Source organism: Coregonus clupeaformis, chromosome 19 (assembly GCF_020615455.1).
Source record: "Coregonus clupeaformis isolate EN_2021a chromosome 19, ASM2061545v1, whole genome shotgun sequence".
In the NCBI taxonomy this organism is placed as follows: Eukaryota; Metazoa; Chordata; class Actinopteri; order Salmoniformes; family Salmonidae; genus Coregonus; species Coregonus clupeaformis.
Genome location: NC_059210.1, coordinates 16739064 through 16766996, shown reverse-complemented (window position 1 = coordinate 16766996; position 27933 = coordinate 16739064). Strand labels below are relative to the sequence as shown.

At 43.2% G+C, this 27933-nt stretch overlaps 1 protein-coding gene across 1 annotated transcript in view; it reads left to right on the top strand.

Annotated features, from left to right (window-relative positions):
- b4galnt4a (beta-1,4-N-acetyl-galactosaminyl transferase 4a) overlaps positions 1-17716 on the top strand; it is a 476874-nt gene extending 459158 nt beyond the window's left edge. The window contains exons 12-21 of the mRNA XM_045227106.1: positions 1402-1502; positions 1848-1921; positions 2015-3486; positions 6723-6895; positions 9521-9894; positions 14108-14261; positions 14481-14553; positions 15855-16008; positions 16128-16254; positions 16527-17716. Of these exons, the coding sequence (XP_045083041.1) occupies positions 1402-1502; positions 1848-1921; positions 2015-3486; positions 6723-6895; positions 9521-9894; positions 14108-14261; positions 14481-14553; positions 15855-16008; positions 16128-16254; positions 16527-16647 (2823 nt within the window). The 3' untranslated portion in view covers positions 16648-17716. The remainder of the gene's footprint in view (positions 1-1401; positions 1503-1847; positions 1922-2014; positions 3487-6722; positions 6896-9520; positions 9895-14107; positions 14262-14480; positions 14554-15854; positions 16009-16127; positions 16255-16526) is intronic.
- The last annotated feature ends 10217 nt before the right edge of the window (positions 17717-27933 follow it).

Below are 27933 nucleotides of genomic sequence, written 5' to 3'. Positions count from 1 at the left end.
GTATAAACATTATAACCAATCAGAGACACAGCAGTATCCGGCACAGTCTTATTTATTTAACCAAGTTTCAGATATTACCAGATTATCTAAATTGTAAGAAAATATACTGTGAACTCTGGTAATATGGATAGACTAACTATTGAACCATTGGCCCAATGCCCCGGGTGGGGGGAGATTTCTCTTTAGGATCAACGGATTGGTCGAAAATGAGCAAACCATGCACACCCGGGGCACCGGGCCATGCAAAATGAATTTGCCTAAAACATTTGTGGTCAAAACCATTCATCTTGGGGCGACGGGGGGAGCGGGGTTCTAAAATGCAATCATACCACGCAATTTTACTATTTCTAAAATGGTCTTATATTTTTTTCATGCAGACTAGCTAAAAAATCAGTTACATTTGACAACTTTTCCAATATATTATGATAATGGTTTTGCTGTTAAAAAAGGGGAGGTGCAAAAACATTAGTTTTTGTGTAGGCTAAGGCGAAAAGCTGTAGCCAGAGACTGAAGAGGAAGCGATACAGTTTGTTTCTGGTTCAATGAAAGTCAATGAACTAAGTAGACAAGACCCAGCTGCTATTGCATTGGTGTCTTTGGGAGACCCACCCCGTTAAGTAGTCCGGAACTTAACATTTGGTAAATGTTAAAAGTGAACTATCTTCATTTATCCACCATCTTTGCTATAGCCAAAGATGATCTATTATATTGCTCAGCTCAGTCGCGACTCGCAAACTTTGCAGGTGTTTCTGATTAATAAACAATGCCATGCTGGTGGGTGGTACCATTCAAATAAAACCCAGCCTTCAAACGAAACGTAGACGAAAAATAATGTATACATAATTTCAGAGGAAAAGGCACGTCATTGGCACGAATGTGCATGAAGCAGGCAGTTCGGTTTTGTCACTTCAAGCCCAAATATATCATACTTTCACTAATATGATTACTTATTGACTTACATTGTTGTGCAACATCATGGGTAAGCTCTGGCCATCGTCTTTCAGCTCGAAAAAGTGGATTTCTACTGGTGTGGCATTTAAAGCTTCTCTTCTTCCTCTTCTGTATTGAAGACTGCTCTGAACAAAACCCCTAGGGCTGGGTGTTGCTCTCTTTAGGTCAAAGTGTGTTTTACACCAAAAGATTAGTAACAGATAAAGATCATATTTTTAGAGGAAGGAATACCAGGGTCATATTCATTGGGCACCAAAGGGATAAAAACAGACTACCTGGACTTGTCCAATAAGAAATGCTCATTTTCATTTTCCTTTGCAAACGTTTGCCTTAATGAACAGGACCCTGTATCAGTATTTATCCATCCATGTTATTAGCACTGTATCTATTAGTTCTGTACTTTTATTTTGTCTTTATTCACTGACCTGTCCCTGTTTGTCTCTTCCTCAGGTGTACCTGTCCTTTATTTATCCCAATGACTTTACACGTCTGACACACATGGAGAGAGAGAACAAGTGTTTCTACAGGGAGTCACCCATCTACCTGGAGAAGTAAGTACTGTTGGCTATTTTCCACATTCAGTTGATTATTATATTGTAATTCACAGATGGAAGCAAATCAAGTTGAATATGCCTGCAGCTCCGCCACTCGGTTTGGAAGGATGAAGATGGAGAAATGTAACCGCTCTCAAAATCATAGATTGAGAAATACAAACAAAAAAATATATAAAACAGAAAAGAGAGAAGAGAAAAAGACAAACACTTAGTTGGGTGTATTATTAGACGGCTGTGTATATCTGTGTGCTAATTGTCGCTCTCTCTCGCTCTCTCGCTCTCTCACTCTCTCGTTCTCTCGCTCTCTCGCTCTCTCGCTCTCTCTCTCTCTCTCTCTGACAGGTTTGGCTTCTACAAGTACATGAAGATAGATGAGGAGGACGATGATAGACCGTTCTTCTTCCCTAACCCAGACGGTAGGTACACACACCCACTGACACACACACACACACATACACACACAACACACATACATACCCTTTAACGATTAACTTTCTCTGTTGCCACAGATTTTCCAGAAGAGGAGGAAGGGGTGGACCCGGAAGATGAGGCTGAGGTCGTAGGTACCCAATCACCAAAGAGGACCGCTTCGCCTAGCCAATCAACGAAGAGGACCTCTCACCCCAGCCTCTCCATCCACACCTCCAGGCCCACCCTTGGAGAAAGAGAGGGGGAGGAGGAAGAGGAGAACAGCATTGTGGTCCGTAGAGAGAAAAAACACTTCCTCAAGAGCGATGGACAGACATACAGAGAGTGGGACAGGGACAGGCCGAGGAGAAGAGGGGGACAGACCTCCAGGAGGGGACTTCTAGAGAGGCCCGAGGCGGAGAGCGAGGAGCTTCACCCGCGGTCGGACGATGTGGTCCACGGTCGCTCCCTCTCCTGGATCAGGATGGGTCCCTCTGAGCTAGGACCAGGGGGGCCGGGCAGGAAGGTAGGAGGAGGAGGGGGTGCAGGAGGGGAGACCCCTCCCAAACTGAGCAAGTCGACCCTGCTCTTCCCCCAGAAGACCTCTCTCTCGGCCCTTGCCAGCCGCGCCAAGCAGATTCATAGTAACTCCGCCCCCGGCAACAACAACGCCGCTGCTAATGCCCGTCTCCATGATAACGCCGCCCGTAACCGCGGCAACGACAATAACGCCGCAGCCGGCGGCAACAACAACAACAATGAAAAGAAGGATGAGAACAAGATCTACATCACCAGGCCGCGGCCGGTCAAAGAGAGGGAGCGAGAGAAGGAGAAGAAGGAGAGGAGGGTGGAGAGGGAGAGGGAGAGGGAGAGGGGCAGGGGTCCGGCATCGCGTCACCCGAGAGAAGTCTTCCCTGGGGTGTTTCTGTACCAGAGTGGAAAGACCACCAGACTGGTCAACCTCCAGAGCACTCGATCCAGGGGGGGAGGGGGAGCGGGGGGCAGGGGGCTCGTCAGTGCCCCCCAACTCTGGCCCAAACCCCCTCTGAGAGACGGCAAACCTCCCCCACGTGGCACTAATGCTAGTGTTAGCAGACAAGGTACAGTTCCCCGGGCAGCCAGCAGGGTGGCGGTAGTGAGGCTCCGAGACAGAGAGAAGAGGAGAGTTAGAGGAGGGGGAAGGGAGCACCAAGCACCCCCAGATAGAGAGGCTGCCGCAGGTGTCGCCTTACCCAGTAGAGGAGGCACCCCATTGCCCCAGCACCTCCAGCCCCCGCCACCTCATTCACCCACTCCCCCCAACTCCTTGGAGAATGCCCTTCCTATGGAGAGCAGGCTAGAAAGCAGGCTAGAAACCAGGGTCACCTCGTACCTCAAAACCTCAGAGATCACTGAGTCGCAGCAAAAACAACCCGACCCAGACCAAGAACCCTCAGAACCCAACCCAGATCCTGACCCAATCCGCTCGAACGCGGATCCAGAACCCGACCCAGACCCGGAACCAGAACCAGAGGAGGGTGGGGTGTCCGACTACAGTTACGAGGCTGAAGAGGCGCGTCCAGGCTGGGCTGAGGTTTGTTGTGATTTATCTGCTTCTGATTGTATTGAATTGAGCCAGACCGATATTGACCTTTTACTGACATATCGGATTGGTCTTTAAACCACCGATTGTATTTACATAGGGGAGAGGAGGGTATGTTGAGCCATTTTTATTTTTTTGAGGTGCCTTATTGTTATTATAAACTGGTTACCAATGTAATTAGAGCACTACAAATACATTTTGTTATACCCGTGGTACAGTATATGGTCTGATATACCACGGCTGTCAGCCAATCAGCAGGGCTCGAACCACCCAGTTTAAAATGCAAATGAGTGCCTGTCATATGTGTTCCCCTGAATCAACACCTACCCTAAATTTGAATTACTATTACAGGGCTCCAGATATTTTCCCCTGGTGTCACTGGTGCCACTAGCTTTTACAGTTGGTAACCCCCGACCAAATAAAGTCCTTCATAGTGCTTTATTAAGAATGTAATAAATAGACTACCGAGGTATTCAAGAAAAAAGTTGTTTAATCTAACATATCCAAGCAGGAAGGGATTACTCAAGATATTTTGTGCAACCTAATCCAGGGATTGTCATGAATTTTGGGTTGACAATTAAGACTATAGTGCTATATTTTACTGTCAAAATAGGACTCCTTTCCTCAAAACATACATCTTTATGTGCACTAACTAATATCATAGGGTAATGAATTTGGGGTTCAACACCTGAGGAAGTGGAAACTCAAAACACATGAACTAGATTTCTAACTGTAAATACAATACCTACTGCTAGTAGCCATGTATCCATCCAACAGTAAATGTAATGTCCTAAAAAAAAGTGTGCAGTTGTAGTCTACTTCCCATGAGACCTACAGTGCTATGAAAAAGTATTTGCCCCCTTTCTAATTTTCTCTACTTTTGCATATTTGTGATACTGAATGTTATCAGATCTTCAACCAAAACCTAATATTAGATAAAGGGAACATAAGTGAACAAATAACACAACAATTACATATTTATTTCATAAACCCAATTCCCCTGTGTGAAAAAGTAATTGCCCCCTTACACTCAATAACTGGTTGTGCCACCTTTAGCTGCAATGACGCCAACCAAATGCTTCCTGTAGTTGTTGATCAGTCTCTCACGTCGCTGTGGAGGAATTTTGGCCCACTCTTCCATGCAGAACTGCTTTAACTCAGTGACGTGTGGGTTTTCAAGCATGAACTGCTCGTTTCAAGTCCTGCCACAACATCTCAATTGGGATTAGGTCTGGACTTTGACTAGGCCATTCCAAAACTTCAAATTTGTTGCTTTTTAGCAATGTTCATGTAGACTTGATTGTGTGTTTTGGATCATTGTCTTGCTGCATGAACCAGCTGCGCTTCAGCTTCAGCTCGCAGACGGATGGTCTGACATTCTCCTGTAGAATTCTCTGATACAGAGCAGAATTCATGGTTCCTTCTATTAAGGCAAGTCATCCAGGTCCTGAGGCAGCAAAGCATCCCCAAACCATCACACCACCACCACCATGCTTGACCTTTGGTATGATGTTCTCACTGTGGAATGCAGTGTTTGGTTTTCGCCAAAAAAAAAACACCCCCAAAGCATAATGTTTCCACCTCCATGTTTGACGGTGGGGATGGTGTTATTGGGGTCATAGGCAGTATTACTCCTCCTCCAAACACGGCGAGTTGAGTTGATGCCATAGAGCTCAATTTTGGTCTCATCTGACCACAACACTTTCACCCAGTTCTCCTCTGAATCATTCAGATGTTCATTGGCAAACTTCAGACGGCCCTGTATATGTGCTTTCTTGAGCAGGGGTACCGCTGCAGGATTTCAGTCCTTCACAGCGTAGTGTGTTACCAATTGTTTTCTTGGTGACTATGGTCCTAGCTGCCTTGAGATCATTGACAAGATCCTCCTGTGTAGTTCTGGGCTGATTCCTCACCGTTCTCATAATCATTGCAACTCCACGAGGTGAGATCTTGCATGGAGCCCCAGGCCGAGGGAGACTGACAGTTCTTTTGTGTTTCTTCCATTTGCGAATAATCGCACCAACTGTTGTCACCTTCTCACCAAGCTGCTTGGCGATGGTCTTGTAGCCCATTCCAGCCTTATGTAGGTCTACAATCTTGTCCCTGACATCCTTGGAGAGCTCTTTGGTGTTGGCCATGGTGGAGAGTTTGGAATCTGATTGATTGATTGCTTCTGTGGACAGGTGTATTTTATACAGGTAACAAACTGAGATTAGGAGCACTCCCTTTACGAGTGTGCTCCTAATCTCAGCTCGTTACCTGTATAAAAGACACCTGGGAGCCAGAAATCTTTCTGATTGAGAGGGGGACAAATACTTATTTCCCTCATTAAAATGCAAATCAATTTATAACATTTTGGAGAAAAAAAATTGTTTTTATTCTGTCTCTCACTGTTCAAATAAACCTACCATTAAAATTATAGACTGATCATTTCTTTGTCAGTGGGAAAACGTACAAAATCAGCAGGGGATCAAATACTTTTTTCCCTCATTGTAGCTTGTCCCAAAAAAGTGGTCTCTCGGTACAACTTACCCCGGGTACGGGGATGACCTCTTCCTAAATATTTGGTCACATGATTAATTTTGTGTATGGTTTCCTCGAAACAAGGGGTGGCTCAACTAACCCTTTGGCTCAATTTACCCCACTCTCCCCTACAATAAACAGTCATGCTAATCTGAGTAGTTTATTTTTCAAATGTAAGAAATCAGCATTCAAAGTATCTTTGTAGAGCTGTTTTTCATTTGAAACTCAATTTGTGCAGAACACGTCTATTTTTCATCCTAGCACTGAAAAACAACTTATCGGCAGACACAGTATATCAGAATCAGTGTATTTCGCCTTACAAAAAATCGAAGTCAGACACAAAAATCCCATAGCCCAGGGTTCTTCAATTCCGGTCCTGGAGGGCCGAAACACCTCTGTTTTTCATCCTCTCCTTCTAATCAGGGGCTAATTCAGACCTGGGACACCAGGTGAGTGCAATTAACTACCAGGTAGAAATCCTCCATGGCCGGAATTGAAGAACCCTGCCATAGCCTATCGCTCAGGCTCTAATGGTGAATGATTTTATTGTTCATCTGCCCAGGGACTGGAGCTCATGTTTAAAGACAATTAGCTGGAAACAATTTGCTGTTTACCTATATCTAGTACAATGCATACAACCTCATGTGAAATGTATGTTTTAAGTGTACAAACTCTGTCAAATAAACATAATAATGAATAAATAGGAGAGCATCAACTGGCAGAGGACATTTTCGGTCAACCCCATGGACTTTGAGCTGCTGCGCTCCGACTGGAATGACCTGCGCTGCAACGTGTCTGGGAACCTGCAGCTGGCCGAGAGCGAGGTGGTGGATGTGCTGGCACAGTACATGGAGAAGCTCAACGAGCGCAACGGAGGGTTAGTGTGTGTTTGTGCCAGACCTGGGTTCAGATACTGTTATACAGTTGAAGTCGGAAGTTTACATACACTTAGGTTGGAGTCATTTAAAACTCGTTTTTCAACCACTCCACAAATTTCTTGTTAACAAACTATAGTTTTGGCAAGTTGGTTAGGACATCTACTTTGTGCATGACACAAGTAATTTTTCCAATAATTGTTTAAAGACAGATTATTTCACTTATAATTCACTGTATCACAATTCCAGGGGGTCAGAAGTTTACATACACAAAGTTGACTGTGCCTTTAAACAGCTTGGAAAATTCCAGAAAATGATGTCATGGCTTTAGAAGCTTCTGATAGGCTAATTTTCATCATTTGAGTAAATTGGAGGTGTACCTGGGAATGTATTTCAAGGCCAACCTTCAAACTCAGTGCCTCTTTGCTTGACATCATGGGAAAATCAAAAGAAATCAGCCAAATCCTCAGAAACACAATTGTAGACCTCCACAAGTCTGGTTCATCCTTGGGAGCAATTTCCAAATGCCTGAAGGTACCACGTTCATCTGTACAAAAAATAGTATGCAAGTATAAACACCATGGGACCACGCAGCCGTCATACCGCTCAGGAAGGAGACGCATTCTGTCTCCGCTAACATCAAAGCGGTGACCCGATCCTGCAGGTTAATGCTTTACAACATTCGCAGAGTACGACCCTACCTTACACAGAAAGCGGCACAGGTCCTAATCCAGGCACTTATAATCTACCGTCTGGATTACTGCAACTCGCTTTTGGCTGGGCTCCCTGCCTGTGCCATTAAACCCCTTCAACTTATCCAGAATGCTGCAGCCCGTCTGGTGTTCAACCTTCCCAAGTTCTCTCATATCACCCCGCTCCTCCGCACACTCCACTGGCTTCCAGTTGAGGCTCGCATCTACTACAAGACCATGGTGCTTGCCTACGGAGCTGTGAGGGGAATGGCACCTCCTTACCTTCAGGCTCTGATCAGAACCTACACCCAAACGAGGGCACTACGTTCATCCACCTCTGGCCTGCTAGCTCCTCTACCTCTACGGAAGCACAGTTCCCGCTCAGCCCAGTCAAAGCTATTCGCTGCTCTGGCACCCCAATGGTGGAACAAGCTCCCCCTATGACGCCAGGACAGCAGAGTCACTGACCACCTTCCAGAGACACTTGAAACCCTATCTCTTTAAGGAATACCTGGAATAGTATAAAGTAATCCTTCTTTTCCCCCACCCCCCATTATTTTTTGTATTTTATTTTTTAAAGGTGGTTGTCCCAGTGGCTATCATAAGTTGAATGCACCAATTTGTAAGTTGCTCTGGATAAGAGCGTCTGCTAAATGATGTAAATGTCTCCTAGAGATTAACGTACTTTGGTGCGAAAAGTGCAAGTCAATCCCAGAACAAGAGCAAAGGACCTTGTGAAGATGCTGGAGGAAACAGGTACAAAGGTATCTATATCCACCGTAAAACGAGTCCTATATCGACATAACCTGAAAGGCTGCTCAGCAAGGAAGAAGCCACTGCTCCAAAACGGCCATAAAAAAGCCAGACTATGGTTTGCAACTGCACATGGGGAACTGCACAAAGATCGTACTTTTTGGAGAAATGTCCTGTGGTCTGATGAAACATAAATAGAACTGTTTGGCCATAATGACCATCATTATGTTTGGAGGGAAAAGGGCGACGCTTGCAAGTCGAAGAACACCATCCCAACCGTGATGCACGTGGGTGGCAGCATCATGCTGTGGGGGTGCTTTGCTGCAGGAGGGACTGGTGCACTTCACAAAATAGATGGCATCATGAGGAAGGAAAATTATGTGGATATATTGAATCAACATATCAAGACATCAGTCAGGAAGTTAAAGCTTGGTCGCAAATAGGTCTTCCAAATGGACAATGACCCCAAGCATACTTCCAAAGTTGTGGCAAAATGGCTTAAGGACAACAAAGTCAAGGTATTGGAGTGGCCATCACAAAGCCCTGACCTCAATCCTATAGAAAATGTGTGGGAAGAACTGAAAAAGCATGTGCGAGCAAGGAGGCCTACAAACCTGACTCGGTTACAGAAGCTCTGTCAGGAGGAATGGGCCAAAATTCACCCAACTTATTGTGAGAAGCTTGTGGAAGGCTACCCAAAACAATTTAAAGGCAATGCAACCAAATACTAATTGAGTGTATGTAAACTTCTGACCCACTGGGAATGTGATGAAAGAAATAAAAGCTGAAACATTTCACATTCTTAAAATAAAGTGGTGATCCTAACTGACCTAAGACAGGGAATTTTTACTAGGATTAAATGTCAGGAATTGTGAAAAACTGAGTTTAAATGTATTTGGCTAAGGTGTATGTAAACTTCCGACTTCAACTGTAAATACTTTTAGCATTTGCTTTATCCTGCCTGGAGTGCCAGATGGACGAGGTTTACAGTCTTGTGACTTTTTTATTGGGTCAATTGCCCCAGAAAATCTCAATCAAGCCCAGCTAAAGTATTTGAACTGTGTGTGTGTTTGCGTGTGTTTGCGCGTGCATGTGTATTGGGTAGGGGAAAGAAGCAATGTGGTGAATATGTTGAAGTTGTACGTTTGTTTTACTAAACCCACCCTCCCATTCCTCCCCCAGTATCTACACCCTTTTGCGGATCATCAATGTGGAGAAGAGGCGAGACTCGGCCCGTGGGAACCGCTACTTGGTGGAGCTGGAGCTGATGGAGCGCGGCCGGAATGTGGTGCGCCTCTCGGAATACATCTACCTTCTGCTCCACCGTGGCCGTCTGGGCGCGGACAGCCTGGAGAACACGGAGTTCGTCCCCGCCTCGGCCCCTGCTAGGTCCCCCCCTGGTCTCATCCTCACCACCCCCGCACCCCCAACCTCCACGCACCCCTCTGCCCAGCCCGGGGCCACCCAGTGGGGCACGGCCTATGCCAACCCCCTGCTGTGCCAGCCGGTCATGCTGCAGTGGCGGAAGGATGTTATGGTGCATTTTGTGGTGCCAGGTAGGTACCAGGGGCCTCATTTAGAAACCGTGAGTACGTAGAAGATATACCCCAAAATGTGTGTGCGCCAGTTTTCACGCAAAAGTTGGCATTTATTTATTTTTTGCTTGACGTAAAACTTTAGACCATGTGTACGCGCATCTTCTAGTGGTTGAAATATTGTATTGCAAGCTGGCAAGTAAGAATTTTGTGCAAATGGGGGATATGATGAAAGGCTTATTCATAAATAAATTAAAACAGGAACACTTATTAACAAGAATGCAACCATTTGCCATTAGTGAGAATCTGAAATAGTTACATATAATAATCTTATAATATTTTTCCTATTTTATTTTCATAACCATTGCAGAATATATTCCTCACCTTTTCTGGCCGTGATGGGTTCATATTCCTAAGGGGCCATACAACAAATTACCATGCACATCTCTTGTTTAATTGGACCTAGTAGCCTAGTAAATAGATAGGCTATATGTATTTCAAGTTTTGCAATATCATAGGCAGCACGGTTTATAATACCAGTATACAGGCGAATTTAACAGCTGATCTTTTACATTGAAGTAGGCCTTGGTATCAAGTTTCAAGATTCATGTTTTTATTGTTTTTATTGTCATGTGCACAAGTAGCCTACAGTGAAATGCCTTTCCCAACAATGCAGTAATGAATATCAGTAGTACTATAGAAAATAAATAAAAAAGTCAAGTAGAACAAAAACACACAAGAAATAACTGTAACTACTGCATTTTTTTGAGTAGTCTGCCCTACAATGTTTCAGAATTTGTGGACAGTCCATCATCATATTTAGGTTGGGGGAAAAAGTCGGTATAAAACATTTTTGAATTCAAACGTTTTGCTGACAGGTCCACGACAATGTTGTTAGGAAACTGACGCAGTCCTTTTCCAGATACAGCATAAATTACTGCTAAAGATTATAACATTCTGCCAACACAGTAAATAGACCAGTAGCTTACAGTGCATTCGGAAAGTATTCAGACCCCTTGACTTTCCACATTTTGTTATGTTACAGGATTATTCTAAAATGGATTACATAGAAAAAAAACTATCTACACACAATACCCCATAATGACGAAGCAAAAACAGGTTATTAGAAATTTTTGCAAAAATTATTACAAATAAAAAACGGAAATTTCACATTTGCATAAGTATTCAGACCCTTTACTCAGTACTTTGTTGAAGCACCTTTGGCAGCGATTACAGCCTCGAGTCTTCTTGGGTATGACGCTACAAGCTTGGCACACCTGTATTTGGGGAGTTTCTCCCATTCTTCTCTTCAGATCCTCTCAAGCTCTGTCAGGTTGGATGTGGATCGTCGCTGCACAGATATTTTCAGGTCTCTCCAGAGATGTTCGATTGGGTTCAAATCTGGGCTCTGGCTGGGCCACTCAAGGACATTGAGACTTGTCCGGAAGCCACTCCTGCGTTGTATTGGCTGTGTGCTTAGGGTCATTGTCCTGTTGGAAGGTGAACCTTCTCCCCAGTCAGAGGTCCTGAGCGCTCTGGAGCAGGTTTTCATCAAGAATCTCTCTGTACTTTTCTCCGTTCATCTTTCCCTCAATCCTGACTAGTCTCCCTGTCCCTGCCGCTGAAAAACATCCCCACTGCATAATGCTGCCACCACCATGCTTCCCCTTAGGGATGGTGCCAGGTTTCCTCCAGATGTGATGCTTGGCATTCAGGCCAAAGAGTTCAATCTTGGTTTCTTCAGACCAGAGAATCTTGTTTCTCATGGTCTGAGAGTCTTTTAGGTGCCTTTTGGCAAACTCCAAGCGGGCTGTCATGTGCCTTTTACTGAGGAGTGGCTTCTGTCTGGCCACTCTACCATAAAGGCCTGATTTGGTGGAGTGCTGAAGAGATTGTTGTCCATCTGGAAGATTCTCCCATCTCCACAGAAGGACTCTGGAGCTCCTTCAGAGTGACAATCGGGTTCTTGGTCACCTCCCTGACCAAGGCCCTTCTCCCCCTATTGCTCAGTTTGGCCGGGCGGCCAGCTCTAGGAAGAGTCTTGGTGGTTCCAAACTTCTTCCATTGAAGAATGATGGAGGCCACTGTGTTCTTGATAGCACTACTGGGTGATCTGAAAAGTCATAGTCAATCGATCAATAATATAATAATACTTTTAGCAAATATGTTTATTTTCAATTCACAAACTGTAGAAACAATGAGAATAGAAAGGTTCAGAACTTTTGTAAAACATCACAGTACAGTTGAAAAATATATATGGCAAATAGAAATCCAATATGGATGGTGTAAAGAGATAGATGGGAGGTGTTGAATGGAGCTGAAGGATGGGACTAATAACAACAACTAATAACAACAAGATAACTAGTGTAAGACATGCTGTGTCCATAATAAGTATATAGGTTATATATTGTGAGCTTTTGTGAAAGAGCACAGTTAGAAAGATATGGCATATAGAAGCATATCAGATAGACATCATGAAAATGATCGGAGGAAGTTCAGGAGTAAAAACAAACAAAATATAATTATTGACTGTGTCCATAAAATGTATATAGTATGTATAAGCATGAAGTAGAGGCCTAAGCATTGTTGTTCACTAGTTTACTCCAATTAGGGAAGGGATGGTGGGGTTGGAAAGTAATAAAGGGAAATATATATATTTTTAAAGGATATGTATGAGTGTGTGTGTATATATATATATATATATATATATATGCGAGAGAAAAAAAACATATGGGGGATTGGAAGTGATGCAGACAATTACATTGATGGAAGTTACAATCTATCTGCAATATTAAAGCTGATCTACCCTCTCGAAAAATAAAAATAAAAAGAATGATGGAGGCCACTGTGTTCTTGGGGACCTTCAATGCTGTAGACATTTTTTGGTACCCTTCCCCAGATCTGTGCCTCGACACAATCCTGTCTCAGAGTTGGTTTTTGCTCTGACATGCACTGTCAACTGTGGGACTTTATATAGACAGGTGTGTGCCTTTCCAAATCATGTCCAATCAATTGAATTTACCACAGGTGGACTCCAATCAAGTTGTAGCAACATTTCAAGGATGATCAATGGAAACAGGATGCACCTGAGCTCAATTTCGAGTCTCATAGCAAAGGGTCTGAATACCTATGTACTAAGGTATTTCTGTTTTCTAAAAATCTGTTTTTGCTTTGTCATTATGGGGTATTGTGTGTAGATTGATGGGGACAAACATTTATTTAATCAATTTTAGAATAAGTCTGTAACGTAACAAAATGTGAAAAAAGTCAAGGGGTCTGAATGCTTTCCGAATGCACTCCATGTAAAATATTTGACAGTATGTGTAGGCTACAGTATTGCTGTGCGATAAGAGCGCGTAATCATTTCCTTTTTAATCTCAGAGCCTATACCAAGGCAGGACATTTAAACCCAATAATCTATTGATAAACGACATATTGAACAACAATTTGTCTTTTGCATGCCTTGGCCTAATGCCAATTGTTCCAAATTATACAGCAAATAAAGGGTGTAGTTGTTACCATAAAAGGTGAACGGAGGTGTTTTCCAGGCGGTGTTTTAGTGCTTGTTCTTCGACAGGTCTGAGTTATAACAGGAAACATGCGTATGTATGGCGTGTGGCAAGTTTATAAATCTCAATATTTTTGTACGTGCGCAGACTTTTCAGAAATGGAGCACGCAGACATTTTGTGTGAAATTTACATTTTAGTCATTTAGCGGACGCTCTTATCCAGAGCGACTTACAGTTAGTGAGTGCATACATTTTCATACTGGCCCCCCGTGGGAAATGAACCCACAAGCCTGGCGTTGCAAGTGCCATGCTCTACCAACTGAGCTACAGGGGACTGTGTATTCAATGTATTCAACGGTTATAAATGAGGCCCCAGTACTGGAGGGGTGGACCTATCGTTAGGTCACTAGTCCCTTCTCCAACAGTAGTGTTTCTCAAACCATTTCTCAAGGACTCCCACACGTTTCACAATTTTTTTTGTAGCCCTGGAAAGTGTGCTAGCTCTGGAATAGATCAACTACATGAAACGGCTGGGGGTCCCTGAGGAGAGGTTTGGAAAATGCAGCACAGACACTCTTGTAGATCTGAAAGGAAAGCTTGGGAATTGAAGATTGCTATATCTGATTTAGCTAGTGTTGTGTTGAAACACAATTTTTCCCTCTCAATTCATTTCAATATTGGCATGGAAAGTTAAAGCACTTACCACTCTCTCTGTGTGTCTCTAGTGAAGAACCAGGCTCGCTGGGTGCAGCAGTTCATCACAGACATGGAGGAGCTTCACCGGCAGACTAAGGACGACAACTTCAGCATCATCATTGTCGACTTCGAGAGCACCGACATGGACGTGGAGCAGGCCCTCCGAGAGAGCACTGTGCCTAGGTGCGTGTGTGTGTGTGTGTGCGTGTGTGGGTGTGTGTGTTTCTCAGACTTAATCCAAAGCTCCATAGGAGTGCATTTTAATTACTACAGGAATTGAATGGATTCAGGTATTTAAAAACAGTCCTATGGAGCAATTCCAACTGACACAAACACATAATGGATATGTAATTGGACCAAACCCTGGAGTTAACTGATGTGATTGTCTGTGTGTTTTGTTAGGTATGAGTACTTGAGAAGAGAAGGGAACTTTGAGCGCTCAGCAGGACTACAGATCGGAGTGGACACTATCGAGGTGAGAGATAGCAGACCTACAGGAAGGGAAAGAGAGAAGGTATCTCTCTATTTGAATTCATATACAGCCAATACATTTGCAAATTCACTGATTGAGGTGACACACATTCACACTCAGTAGAGAGCAGGCTGAAGCTTCTAGACGACATTTTGCTATCACAATGGCACATGCCATGAGCATACTAACCATAGCATTTCACATAGACAGGTTGAGTAATATAAAAAGCTGCAGCACAATTGATGTTGGAACTCTTGTAACTGTAACTCAACCTCAGTGAGGAGGTATTTTTTAATACAGTGAGATAGTCACGGTATATGCCATGAAATCGTGAGGTGCAGTATTGGTTCGTTTCTGACTGTGAAGACTGGCAAGAGGTCAAGCGGTCTCAGATGCTCCCAAGAGAGTCACAGACTCTGTAGCTCAGCTGGTAGAGCACAGCGCTTGTAACGCCAAGGTAGTGGGTTCAATCCCCGGGACCACCCATACACAAAAATGTATGTACGCATGACTGTAAGTCGCTTTGGATAAAAGCGTCTGCTAAATGGCATATTATTATTATTCAAACTGTCCAGTTCTCTGTGACCCCATAGCCTGACAGATTGATAGACAGACAGACAGGCAGACAGATATGTATTCAATGTTTTATTCAATGGTGTTCTCTTTTTGTGTGTGTGTGACAGGGATTTGCGCAGACAGTTATCTGTCATTGGAGTGTCAAAGCTGTCACGTAGACTTTCTCTATTTTTCTTTCCCTCTCCTACTACTACCCTCCCCTCTATCTCTCTCTCCGTTCTCTCTCTTTCTCTCAACTCTGTCTCTCTTGTTCTTTCTATCTGTCTCGCTCTCTCTCTCTGTGCGACAGGGATTTGGGCAGACCGTTATTTATCATTGGAGTGTCATGACTGTCACATAGACTTTCTCTCTATCTCTCTCTCTCTCACTCACTTTCTCTCTCTCTCTCTCAATGCAACAGGGATTTGGGTAAACAGTTATCTGTCATTTGAGTGTCAGACCTGTCACATGGGGAAGACTGGGGTGTCACTCACAGTTGAATGACTGTGGGTGTTTTATATCAAACCCCTTCACACACATACAGACACACGAGCGCATGCTTCAGACACACACACACACACATAAACAGACACACACACAACACACACACAGAAGAGTAGAACATTTCGATTGGCTGTTTTTGGGTGGCGTTTGAGTTTGTGGGACTGAGTATGTTGGGGGTCTGTAACCATGATTGTGTGTACTTTAGTTTTGATTACACCGTATTTGTGTGTATGTGTGTTTTACAGGACAACCACAGTATAGCGTTCTTGTGTGACCTTCACATCCACTTCCCCCTCAACATCCTGGAGAGCATCAGGAAGCACTGTGTAGAGGGACGTCTGGCCTTCGCCCCTATTGTCATGAGACTGGGCTGTGGCAGCTCCCCACTAGAGCCTGACGGTAATACACACATGATTCACACACACACACGCACACACATCTCGCACGCAGCATGCACACACACATACACACACACCATGTTTGGGATTTACTAAGTCAGACTACCTTTCCCTCTGCAGGCTACTGGGAGGTGAATGGCTTTGGCCTGTTTGGAATTTATAAGTCGGACTTTGATAAGATCGGAGGGATGAACACGGAGGAGTTTAAAGACCGCTGGGGAGGAGAGGACTGGGAACTACTGGACAGGTAACCTGGCAACCCTCACCATTGCAAACACAACACTCTCTGCTTCCTAACCCTCTTTCCCCTCTATCCGGGCTCTTTCTCAATTGTCTTAAAATTATACCTTCTCTTCTTCATTGCACTGATTTGAAAGCGGCTAATGATGAGCTTCCACCACATTGTTTTCATCTGTTAAGTAATTTCTAATCATTGGAGGCGACGAGAAAAGGAGTGATTTTTTGGGGGGGGCAATCGCTGGCTCCTAACCTGATTGTTCCTCTCTTCCCTTCTTCCAGGGTACTACAGAACGGTCTGGAGGTGGAGAGACTGAGACTGAGGAACTTCTTCCACTACTACCACTCCAAAAGGGGCATGTGGAACGCTCAGAACAAGAAAACCCCCAAGGGAGGGGGATAGCTAACGCCACCCCCATGGGCCTGGACGACCCAAAACACATGGCCTATACCTGCAGCTCCACTGTGTGTGAGGAGAGACCCTGAATGAGCTCACTTACTGCCTGACTTTGCCTTTTTTAGATAGGCACTTTTCAGGGATGCCCGTCCTTGCTCCTCCGAGGACCCATCTGAGGAACCCTCTTTTCCCTGAGTATGTTTTTTCCGTCAATGGAGGACATTGAAGGGGGAAAATGGAGGGAATCTGTTTGTATGTTGGTGTTGACGTCTACCCGACTAGACTTGACCTTTCACCTCACTAACAGAACTCAATGTAGAGACGATGTCTTCTTTTTCTTTTTTGGTGCAATGTTACCTGACAGACTGTTTATTTGTATTTTGTTTGTTTTGTTCAGAGGAAGCGCCTTTTTTTCTAGCGAGGCATTTGTAAAGACAACCTAAGATTTTCTACAAAAACATCCACGTGAGGAGACGTCTGAGGAACATTAGAAGGACTTTGTGTTGATGACAGAATGTTTGTTTGTTTGTGTTCAGGTACGTGCCAACAATAGTCGTTCCGGAAATGCGTTCCGTCACTCTGGTGTCAAATTTCAGATATTAGTATTGCAACGAGATGTCTGGGTGTTGAAAGTAACAGTGTGTAGTGGTTCTACCTGATGTGCTTCTTCATATAAATCTAACCGGGGTGCTTCAAATGTACTATAGAGGCATATGATGCAGTATGGGTAACTTTCCCAAAATTCCTGCTTATTTACTCCTGATTCCGGATATCTTTTAACAGGGATATCTTCCAACCTCGGAAATTTGGGAAAGTTCCCAGAATTTTGCAACCCTAAGTTGTTGCATATTAAATATAAGCTCTGTTGTGTGTACAGTTTTATGGGAAGAGGACACAGATACTGGACAGTATGGAGTATGGAATGGGGGATCCACGGTGAGATTTCGGCAAAGGCATCAGATTTAACAATGTGCTTTGAAAAACGTACTTAATTTCACAGTCTATCTTGCTTTCTTTTGGTCTGTCTTTCTCTCTCTTTTTCTCTTTTCTTATCAATTCCTCTCTTTCTGTACCATCTCTCTCTCTCTCTCTCTTTTCTTCTCGCTCTCTCTCTTTTCTTCTCTCTCTCTCTTTCTCTTTCGCTTTCTCTTTCTCTGTTTCTCTCTCGTTCTTTCTCTCTCGTTCTGGCATTGACATGGATTCCTTGTATCTTTTCTAACATTGTACATAGCCTCGCTGCTGTTTTGTTGGAAGAATTTTAGGGGAGAGTGGGGTAAGTTGAGCCTAAGGGGTAAGTTGAGCCAACCTTGTTTCTAGGAAACCATACACAAAATTAATAATTTGACCAAACATTTAGGAAGAGGTCATCACTTCATGAAGTCTATGAAGGAAGAAACCACATCGAAAAAGTGGTAAGCAAGTTAGGTAAAAAGAAAACGGGTTTTCACCAAGTCAAATTAATTTATTGTGTTAGAGGTTTCATGATGCTTGTATTTAAACCAAGGTAGATAATTTTAAGATTGTTCTATAAATCATTTGGGGTCTATATACACTTCAATATGAGGTCCTAAACCTAGTATGAAAGTGCATCATTGTAGCTGTGTGGGCTAATATAGTCCAAATGTTTGCTTTGGGGTAAGTTCAGCCAATGGCCATGGGGTAAGTTAGCCAATGGCAAATTGAAGTAGTTTCTTCCCAGGCATAATGCAAGGCATTATCACTGGGATATGAGGTAACAACAGGGCCTGGCCTATGTTAAACGTGTTTAAAAAAAAGTACAAAGTGTTTGTTAGGTGTTAAGCCTGATTTAAAGATTTAAATGATTTAAAGGCAAAAAAGTGATTGTGATTGTGTTGAATTGTGTTTGGGAAATAAAGATAGACATGGTTTTAAAAAGGTATTGGTAATATTTCATTCATTACAGAAATTTGTAGGCGGCTTAACTTACCCTGTCCCGGGGCTCAACTTTCCCCATACCTGGGGTAAGTTTTGCCAAGAGACCCTTTTTTTTTTGGACAAGCTATGTTTTCATAACTGTAATGTTTACAGGAATTCTGATTATTTCCAGGATTACACAACATCCTGAAATGTATGTAGATATCTTTGTTAGAAATAATACTGTATTTTCCTTGATGGAGTGATGCTGAATGTGAAAAATGGCTCAACTTACCCCACTCTCCCCTAACTATTTACAGATGATGATATTGTGCTGCGTTCATGGTCAGGCTAGCCAACACTAATGAATTACTTGATTTATTACTTGATTCATTGTATTAAAATATTCCAGGTTGATCTACCATCCCCTACAGGGGTATATCAGAAAATGGATGCCTACCTATCATGGCTCAGGTCATACTGATGAGTGGGTTGCGTAAATGCACTAATATTGGGTTGGGGTGTACTATTATTTTTCTCAGACACTGAATCAGCACATGGTTTATCCCCTGATCTCTCGTTCATCATGCTGATGGTATGCTCCATTCCCCAGAGTTCTCTGAAACCCCCTCAGATATAACTGTAACGAACCAAGAAGTGCACTGGGAAGGGAGCAGTGGACTGTGAGTGATAAGTGGTAGACTTTGATACTGTTTGTTTTTTTCATTTTATTTTACATTTATGGCAATGCTTTAATGCCCGTGATGTTTTAAACAGATGCTGAGCTGAACTTGGTTTATCAAAGGATGACTGGGTTTCGGGATGAAGCTTCATATTCCTTTAGCTACATAGGAATACTAACAGAGAAACACACACAGAGACAGAGGGAGTTACTCAGAGCTCTGAAACTCTTCCCTGAAGACGTGGATCTACATAAAGTCAAACAGAATTTATTTGGGTGAGATTTGGGACATTGCAAGGCCATTTTACAATGTGTGCCTTTTATCCTAGGATTTGTGGGAGTCTATAGTTTAGGCAGTGAAGAGGGGGGCATCAACTGCAAAGAATACCAGGGGCTTATTCAAGAGGGGTGACATTACAGAAGGGTCAGCTAGAAATACATTTTGTAGAACAAAAATGATGTCCTGTCAGGTAGAATGATGGAATCGTGTCAGTTCTGTACATTACATTTATATCTGGAACCTTCTATAAATGTTACATCCTACTCAAAAAGCTTGATAAACTGAACAAACAAGGTCCTAGATACAGAGAGAATGAGAGAGAGAGGGAGAGAAAGAAAGAGGGATCGTGAGAGAGAGAGAGAAAGAGAGAGGGGGGAGGGGGGGTGTAAAGCTATAGAAACTGTGAGGACCAGGGTGGTCTGTGGGTGGGTGGGGTGGTCTTTGACCTAAAGGGTATTTGAGGTGTGATGGAGAGACACTGACAGCTGCTGTTGTGTAACAGGAAGCCACCTGCTCCCATCAGAATGACTGGAGGCCAATTTGTGTACTTACCCAGCACTTATTGTGACAGGGGGATAGACTGGAAGGCTTCACAATGGCCATAAATGGGCATTAGCTTGCTTTTGATTGTTAAAATCTCTCTTCTTTGCCCATCCCTCTTCTCCCCCTATAAAGAAAGGTCTACTGTACATCATTTAGCATTGACACAGGACTATTTAAAAATGAAACATAAAAATATATACATATATAAGTTAAAAACAGGAATATACATTCCAAGGTAATTTCTGTGAAATTGTTTTGTAGAGAAAAAAGTTTTAAGAATGTATTGTATTTGCAAATAAAATGTTATGCTAAAGTCTCCACATTGTCGGGATGTTTCTCTCGACCTCTCAGGGATGTTCAGAAATAGATAGGAGTTGCTATCGCAGTCCGGTCAAAACCTTCCTACAAGAACAGCTGTGGCTCTTAAAGCGACAATCTGGGAATCATATTTCAGTAAAATTGCAGCCCTGCCACTTGTATTGGTTATATACTTAATGACAATGTTGTTCCATATTTGAACACTGAGGGGCGCTGTATCTACACACTTATTTTGGAAGGGAAAGAATATAAAATGTAGTTGGAAAGACAATGCAGTAGATTACAACTTGGTCAAAAATAAATGTTTTACCCACGTCCCTTTTTAAAGTGGGTTGTGAAAGCATTTGCATTTATCAAATAAAGGCACACACACACACACGCACGGGATATCTGTGTGACTGTATACATATACACACACACACACACAGTCGTGTTTACCTAACCTTGTGGGGACACACAATTGTTTCCCATTCAAAATCCTGTTTTCTTTAACCCCTAACCCTAACCCTCCCTAAACCTAACCCTTACCCTAACCTAACCTTATCCCAAAAACCTAACCTTAACCCTAACTCCTAAACCTAAACTTTAACCCCTAACCCTAATTCTAACCCTAACACAAATTAAAACCTTAACCATAAAACCCTAGAAATAGCCTTTTTCCTTGAGGGGACTAGCAAAATGTCCCCAGTTGGTAAAAAAATTCTTAGTTTACTAGTATTGTGGGGACTACTGGTATAGTTAAACAGGTACACACACACACACACACACACACACACACACACACACACACACACACACACACAGTTCAAATACTTTTTGAATCCATTTAAAATACTTTAGCTGGGCTTGAATGAGCTTTTCTGGGGCAATTGACCCAATAAAAAAGTCACAAGACTGTAAACCTCGTCCATCTGACACTCCAGGAGATCCTTGTGACTGTATGTGTGTGACTGTATGTGTGTTACTGTATGTGTTTAATCAACCTAGCCATTAACAGCTCAATGTAATACAGGACGAGGCATGCCATGCCTTCTGCACTATCACAGCAACTCTCACCTCCATCTCCCACCCGCTCCTAGGCTTCATACAAACCTAACAGATTAAACATGCAAATAACACATTATGTAACATCTGCTCTGTCAAAGTAAATCTCACCTCCTCTCTCACACCAAATCCTAGGCCTGAAACAAACATACATTTTAGTCAATTAGCAGACGCTCTTATCCAGAGCGACTTACAATCAGTGTATTGAACTAAAGCAGGTATGTTAACCACATATCACAAACATGGTGTAAGGGTTGGTGTGAGGTGTGACCCAGGTGAGGTGCAGGATAGACAGTAGGCAGAGATGGTGAAACAAGGATCTTTACTGGTGGTCCCAAAACCAGGATACAAAATAACGGACTTAAAATAAATAAAATAAAGGAGGAGAAAATTGGTCTCCAAAAACAGGCTGACAGCAAACATACAAAATACTAACTACGACTGAAAACAACAATGAAACAGGGATCAGACACTGATTAGTACTGTTTGGCATCGAGAGACTAGCAGAGAAAACAGAGCAAGGGAACACAGGGAGTGAGGGCATAAATGCACAGGTGAACAGGTAGACACAGGTGACCCCAATAGGATAATGATTAGTCCAGACTGTGAGTGAGGAGGTGCCTAAGGTTGTCGGAGGATGACACCTAGTGGGTCGCTCCGGAACTGCGACCCCCTCCTGTAACACATGGTAATAACACAATGCATAAATATCAACATTTATCATTCTTTTATGTTTGTACACTCCAGATACATACCCATTCATTCAAACCAATTTGGTTATATAACTATACACTGATATCTCCATAGTTATGTTTTGAACATGAGCAACTCCTATCATTACCACTCACCTCTGCCTCAAGTGCCCACTTTTTACAACCAATTTAACATTCAGCTTTTAAACTGTCCATAAACATGATTACAGTATTATTACTACCTTTACGATTATGATTATGTTCTTATTCTTAAACCTCTTGAATGATAGTGCAAAATGTAGATTTCCACCTAAATAGACATACCAAAACGTTTGTATATGAAACCACAACTGCTGAAATCTCTAGACTGTCCCCTTTCATATGCCATCTCCCAGGCTGGGCTCCGTCGCTCAGAGGGAGAGCAAACTGATTATTTGTCTGAATAGGCAAGAAAATGTGACACGTCACTCCCTATGTAAATATGGGGTGTGAAACCTGACACTTCAAGTCACCTCGGCTGACAGAGTGGTAGCAGAGAGCAGACAGATGGGGCTTTTTGGTATTATAAGGCACTGGACCCCACAATGTTCAAAGAGTGCTTTGTACACCAAAATGTCAGCTGGAACCGGTCCAGAACACCTCAAAGTGCCTCATATAGGGGACTTAACATCTAAGAGGTAAATGGTCCTGTTTCCTATTTGGGAGATCCAATGACATTGGGGAACATTCAAATTAAGTCTAAATGTATTTCACTTTATGTCAGTGTATTTCTAGCCTGGTCCCAGATCTGTTTATGTTTGCCAACTCCTGGTCATTTAATGCCAATGACAGCACAAACAAATCTGGGACCAGTATAGTGTATTTCACCCTTGATAGAGAAAGACCAATGCAGAGAGAAAGAAATCTACTCAGAATGTCAGTTTTACTGACAACTTCCCAATCAGAGCTGAAATGCTATTAAAATAATCTAATCATTCACACATTGTGTTTTGAATCTGATTCCCCATGTGTCCTTCTGCTCAGAGTGACTTGGCCTGATGCTCAACTGGCTCGAGTTCATTAGGCACCAAACAGACGAAAACAGATTGAAACAGGGAGAGACTACCAAGACTTGTCCAATAAGAAATGCTCCATTGTCTGCACTAGTGAACACGACCCTGATGCTCAACTGTACTTGCCCTGAACTGAAAAGATGAGGTAAGTGCGTTTTTTTTAACCAATAGGCTGCATGAGGCAAGTGCTAACCTCCTCTGATCTCCTCAACTCCTAGTGCTCTGTGATCTCATCATCAGGCTGGCTAGGGTTTGGTTTGACTAACCACCACATGACTCTCACTCCCTGTGTGTGTGTGTACCAGGGGTGTCATACAGCCATTATTTTAGAGGGGGCACGAAGTACGTGATGATGAAGGGGGGTGGTTAGCATTTTTCAAACACCTGAAATGGCTTTTTCCTGCAAACTAGAGCCATAATCAATATGCCTAATTCTATGTAAAAAATATGTATATTTTTCTGTATAGGTTATCTAAGCATACCTCTTTACCTGTTCAATTTTCATTTTAATGAGGGTGTCATTCTGACTGTTGTAAATCACACATCTCAATATACTGCACTAACATGCCTAGGATATTACACCCAAATTACAACACAGTCCATGGGATCATAACACACATCATCAGGCACATATCATGGCATCATAATTAATACACAAATATATTGATATTAACATAAGGTGCCAGATTTCATTTAAACCAAGCATTTTTCTGCATATATAAGTATACCTCTTGAGCTGTCTGTATCCTCCTGACTGGTGGTTCTTTTTTAAAATACATTAAATATGCTTCTCTGCATCTCTGCTAAAATCTGGGTAAAAAAAACTCGAAGGAATGTGAGTGTTATTCAGTACATGTATTAATTGCTTGCTTTTCTAAAGATAGTTAAGATAGTTAAACAACGTACTCTGATAGCCTCAAATGGCTTGGTAGCTCGTTATAAGATTGAGATATTGGGAACCTATCTAGCTGGCTAGCTAAAGCCAACTTCGTAAAATGGTTAGCTGGCTAGTATGACAGAGAAACAACAACACAATTTTGTTTTATTTACTCATCAAGAAGGAATTAAAAGGCTACGTAGCTTGATCAACATCCTATACCTCTTGCGAGTCCTTCCCATCACCGGCAGCTAAAATCAAATCAAACGCTGTGAGTGTCACTGTACACTCTCTCTCCTCCTCCACTGAAGATACTGTCTGCACACACTAGAGTATCTTTTGTCCTGCCTAGCATATCTTTGCTCTGTGGTGCACCTGGGAAGGAACCACTTACTAGGGAAAATAGTTTAGTAATTAATTTAACATGCAAATATTATTTTTTTTACTGAATGGGCTCTGGTGTGCACTGTAAAGTCTGATTCAGCGTCTGACGCAGTGTGTCACTGTCTAGGATTAGTGTGTTTGTGATGTGTGTGTGTGTGTGTGTGTGTGTGTGTGTGTGTGTGTGTGCGTGTGCAGGTGCATGTGCCTGTAGGTTGGTGTGTACACTTTTTATGTACAAAAGTCCTCACAAGAATAGTAAACAAACTAAAATTCAGAGAAGTGAGGACATTTTGACAGTCCTCACTTGTAAAAAGGCTATTTTAGGCTTAGGGGTTAGAATTAAGGGTTAGGTTTAGGGTTAGGAGTTGGGGTTAGGTTTAGGGTTTGGGGTTAAGGTTAGGGGTTAGGGAAAATAGAATTTTGGATGGGAATCAATTGTTGGTCCCCAAAAAGTCCTCACAAATATGTGTGTGTGTGTGTGTGTGTGTGAGGTGCTCATTTTGGAAGTGGGTTGCTCTTTTGACTCCTACATGGAGCAGGCCTTTGCTGACAAGTTGCTGAAATACCAGGACCTCAAGTCACGCCTGAACAGCCTTGGTTATCAGTGCAAACGTGTAGTGCTGATATTTGGGATTCTCCACCATGTAGGCTGACAGTATGTGGCCTTCAGATTGCACTCCTGCATAGGACAAAGGCAAAGCAGCTAGCAATGTACTGCTCTGTGTCAGCTGTCATGGGCAACTTAGCAGTTTGGAGAAGGTGCTTTCTGTATCCATGAGTGTCCAGATATCCGTGTCGTTTGAATTGTTTGAATCCTACTCAAATGTAATGTGATTTGTGGATTCAAATAAAGTATTTAAAACATGTGTGCGTGTGTGTGTGTATGTTCGTGCTGGCCTGCGTGCGTGTGTGTGGGTGTTTGTATGTGTGAGTGATTAGCTACTCCCAGTTACTCCCAGTGTGGTTCAAAATTGCATGATGCATGCATTACGTGTTGCAGTTGACCTCAAGGTGTGATTCAGTTATCACTATCATAAATGTGTAACACTGCAGTTCCTGGATACTAGTCTATGCTGCATACTCCCTGTTCAATTCATACACAGTTGACTCCGAACAAATGTTACTGTTCTGAGTGCAGCCACTAAGTGTCTAGTGCAGTTTCTACAGACTCATTATGTTAGCTGTGTGCCCCACCCAACCTGTTTGTCTCTGGATGTGCTCATTCAGGATGATGAGTGAGGAACAGGTTAGTACATGTGCGTTAAACAGACAGCAGCTGGCATGTTGTTGTTTACTTTCTGATTACTGGGTTTGAATAACATACAGTTGAAGACCTTAGCCAAATACATTTAAACTCAGTTTTTCACAATTCCTGACATTTAATCCTAGTAAAAATTCCCTGTCTTAGGTCAGTTAGGATCACCACTTTATTTTAAGACTGTGAAATGTCAGAATAGTAGTAGAGAGAATGATTTATTTCAGCTTTTTATTTCTTTCATCACATTCCCAGCTGGTCAGAAGTGTACATACACCTAATTAGTATTTGGTAGCATCGCCTTTAAATTGTTTAACTTGGGTCAAATGTTTTGGGTAGCCTTCCACAAGCTTCCCACAATAAGTTGGGTGAATTCTGGCCCATTCCTCCTGACAGAGCTGGTGTAACTGAGTCAGGTTTGTAGGCCTCCTTGCTCGCACACGCTTTTTCAGTTCTGCCCACACATTTTCTATAGGATTGAGGTCAGGGCTTTGTGATGGCCACTCCAATACCTTGAATTTGTTACATTTACATTTACATCATTTAGCAGGCGCTCTTATCCCGAGCGACTTACAAATTGGTGCATTCAACTTATGTTAGCCAATGGGACAACCACCTTTTTATTTATTTTTATTTTATGGGGGGTGGGGGAAGAAGGATTACTTTATACTATTCCAGGTATTCCTTAAAGAGGTAGGGTTTCAAGTGTCTCCGGAAGGTGGTCAGTGACTCCGCTGTCCTGGCGTCGTGGGGGAGCTTGTCCCACCATTGGGGTGCCAGAGCAGCGAATAGCTTTGACTGGGCTGAGCGGGAACTGTGCTTCCGTAGAGTTAGGGGAGCTAGCAGGCCAGAGGTGGATGAACGTAGTGCCCTCGTTTGGGTGTAGGGTCTGATCAGAGCCTGAAGGTAAGGAGGTGCCGTTCCCCTCACAGCTCCGTAGGCAAGGACCATGGTCTTGTAATAGATGCGAGCCTCAACTGGAAGCCAGTGGAGTGTGCGGAGGAGCGGGGTGACATGAGAGAACTTGGGAAGGTTGAACAACAGACGGGCTGCAGCGTTCTGGATAAGTTGTAGGGGTTTAATGGCACAGGCAGGGAGCCCAGCCAACAGCGAGCTGCAGTAATCCAGACAGGAGATGACAAGTGCCTGGATTAGGACCTGTCCCGCTTTCTGTGTAAGGTAGGGGCGTGCTCTGCGAATGTTGTAGAGCATGAACCTGCAGGATCGGGTCACCGCTTTGATGTGAGCGGAGAATGACAGGGTGTTGTCCAGGGTCACGCCAGGGTTCTTTGTACTCTGGGAGGAGGACACAATGGAGTTGTCAACCGTGATGGCGAGATCATGGAGCGGGCAGTCCTTCCCCGGGAGGAAGAGCAGCTCCGTCTTGCCGAGGTTCAGCTAGAGGTGGTGATCCGACATCCACACTGATATGTCTGCCAGACATGCAGAGATGCAATTCGCCACCTGGTTATCAGAAGGGGGAAAGGAGAAAATTAATTGTGTGTCATCTGCGTAGCAATGATAGGAGAGACCATGTGAGGATATGACAGAGCCAAGTGACTTGGTGTATAGAGAGAATAGGAGAGGGCCTAGAACTGAGCCCTGTTGTCCTTAAGCCATTTTGCCACAACTTTGGAAGTATGCTTGGGGTCATTGTCCATTTGGAAGACCAATTTGCAACCAAACTTTAACTTCCTGAATGGTGTCTTGAGATGTTGCTTCAATATATCCACATAATTTTCCTTCCTCAAGATGCCATCTATTTTGTGAAGTGCACCAGTCCCTCCTGCAGCAAAGCACCCCCACAGCATGATGCTGCCACCCCCGTGCTTCACGGTTGGGATGGTGTTCTTCGGCTTGCAAGCCACCACGTTTTTCCTCTAAACATAACGATGGTCATTATTGCCAAACAGTTCTATTTTTGTTTCATCAGACCAGAGGACATTTCTCCAAAAAGTAGTAGTCCCCATGTGCAGTTGCAAACCGTAGTCTGGCTTTTTTATGACGGTTTTGCAGCAGAGGCTTCTTCCTTGCTGAGCGGCCTTTCAGGTTATGTCGATATAGGACTTGTTTTACTGTGGATATAGATAATTTTGTACCTGATTCCTCCAGCATTTTCACAAGCTCCTTTGCTGTTGTTCTGGGATTGATTTGCACTTTTCGCACCAAAGTACGTTCATCTCTAGGAGACAGACCGCGTCTCCTTCCTGAGCGGTATTAGGCTGCGTGGCCCCATGGTGTTTATACTTGCGTACTATTGTTTGTACAGATGAACGTGGTACCTTCAGGC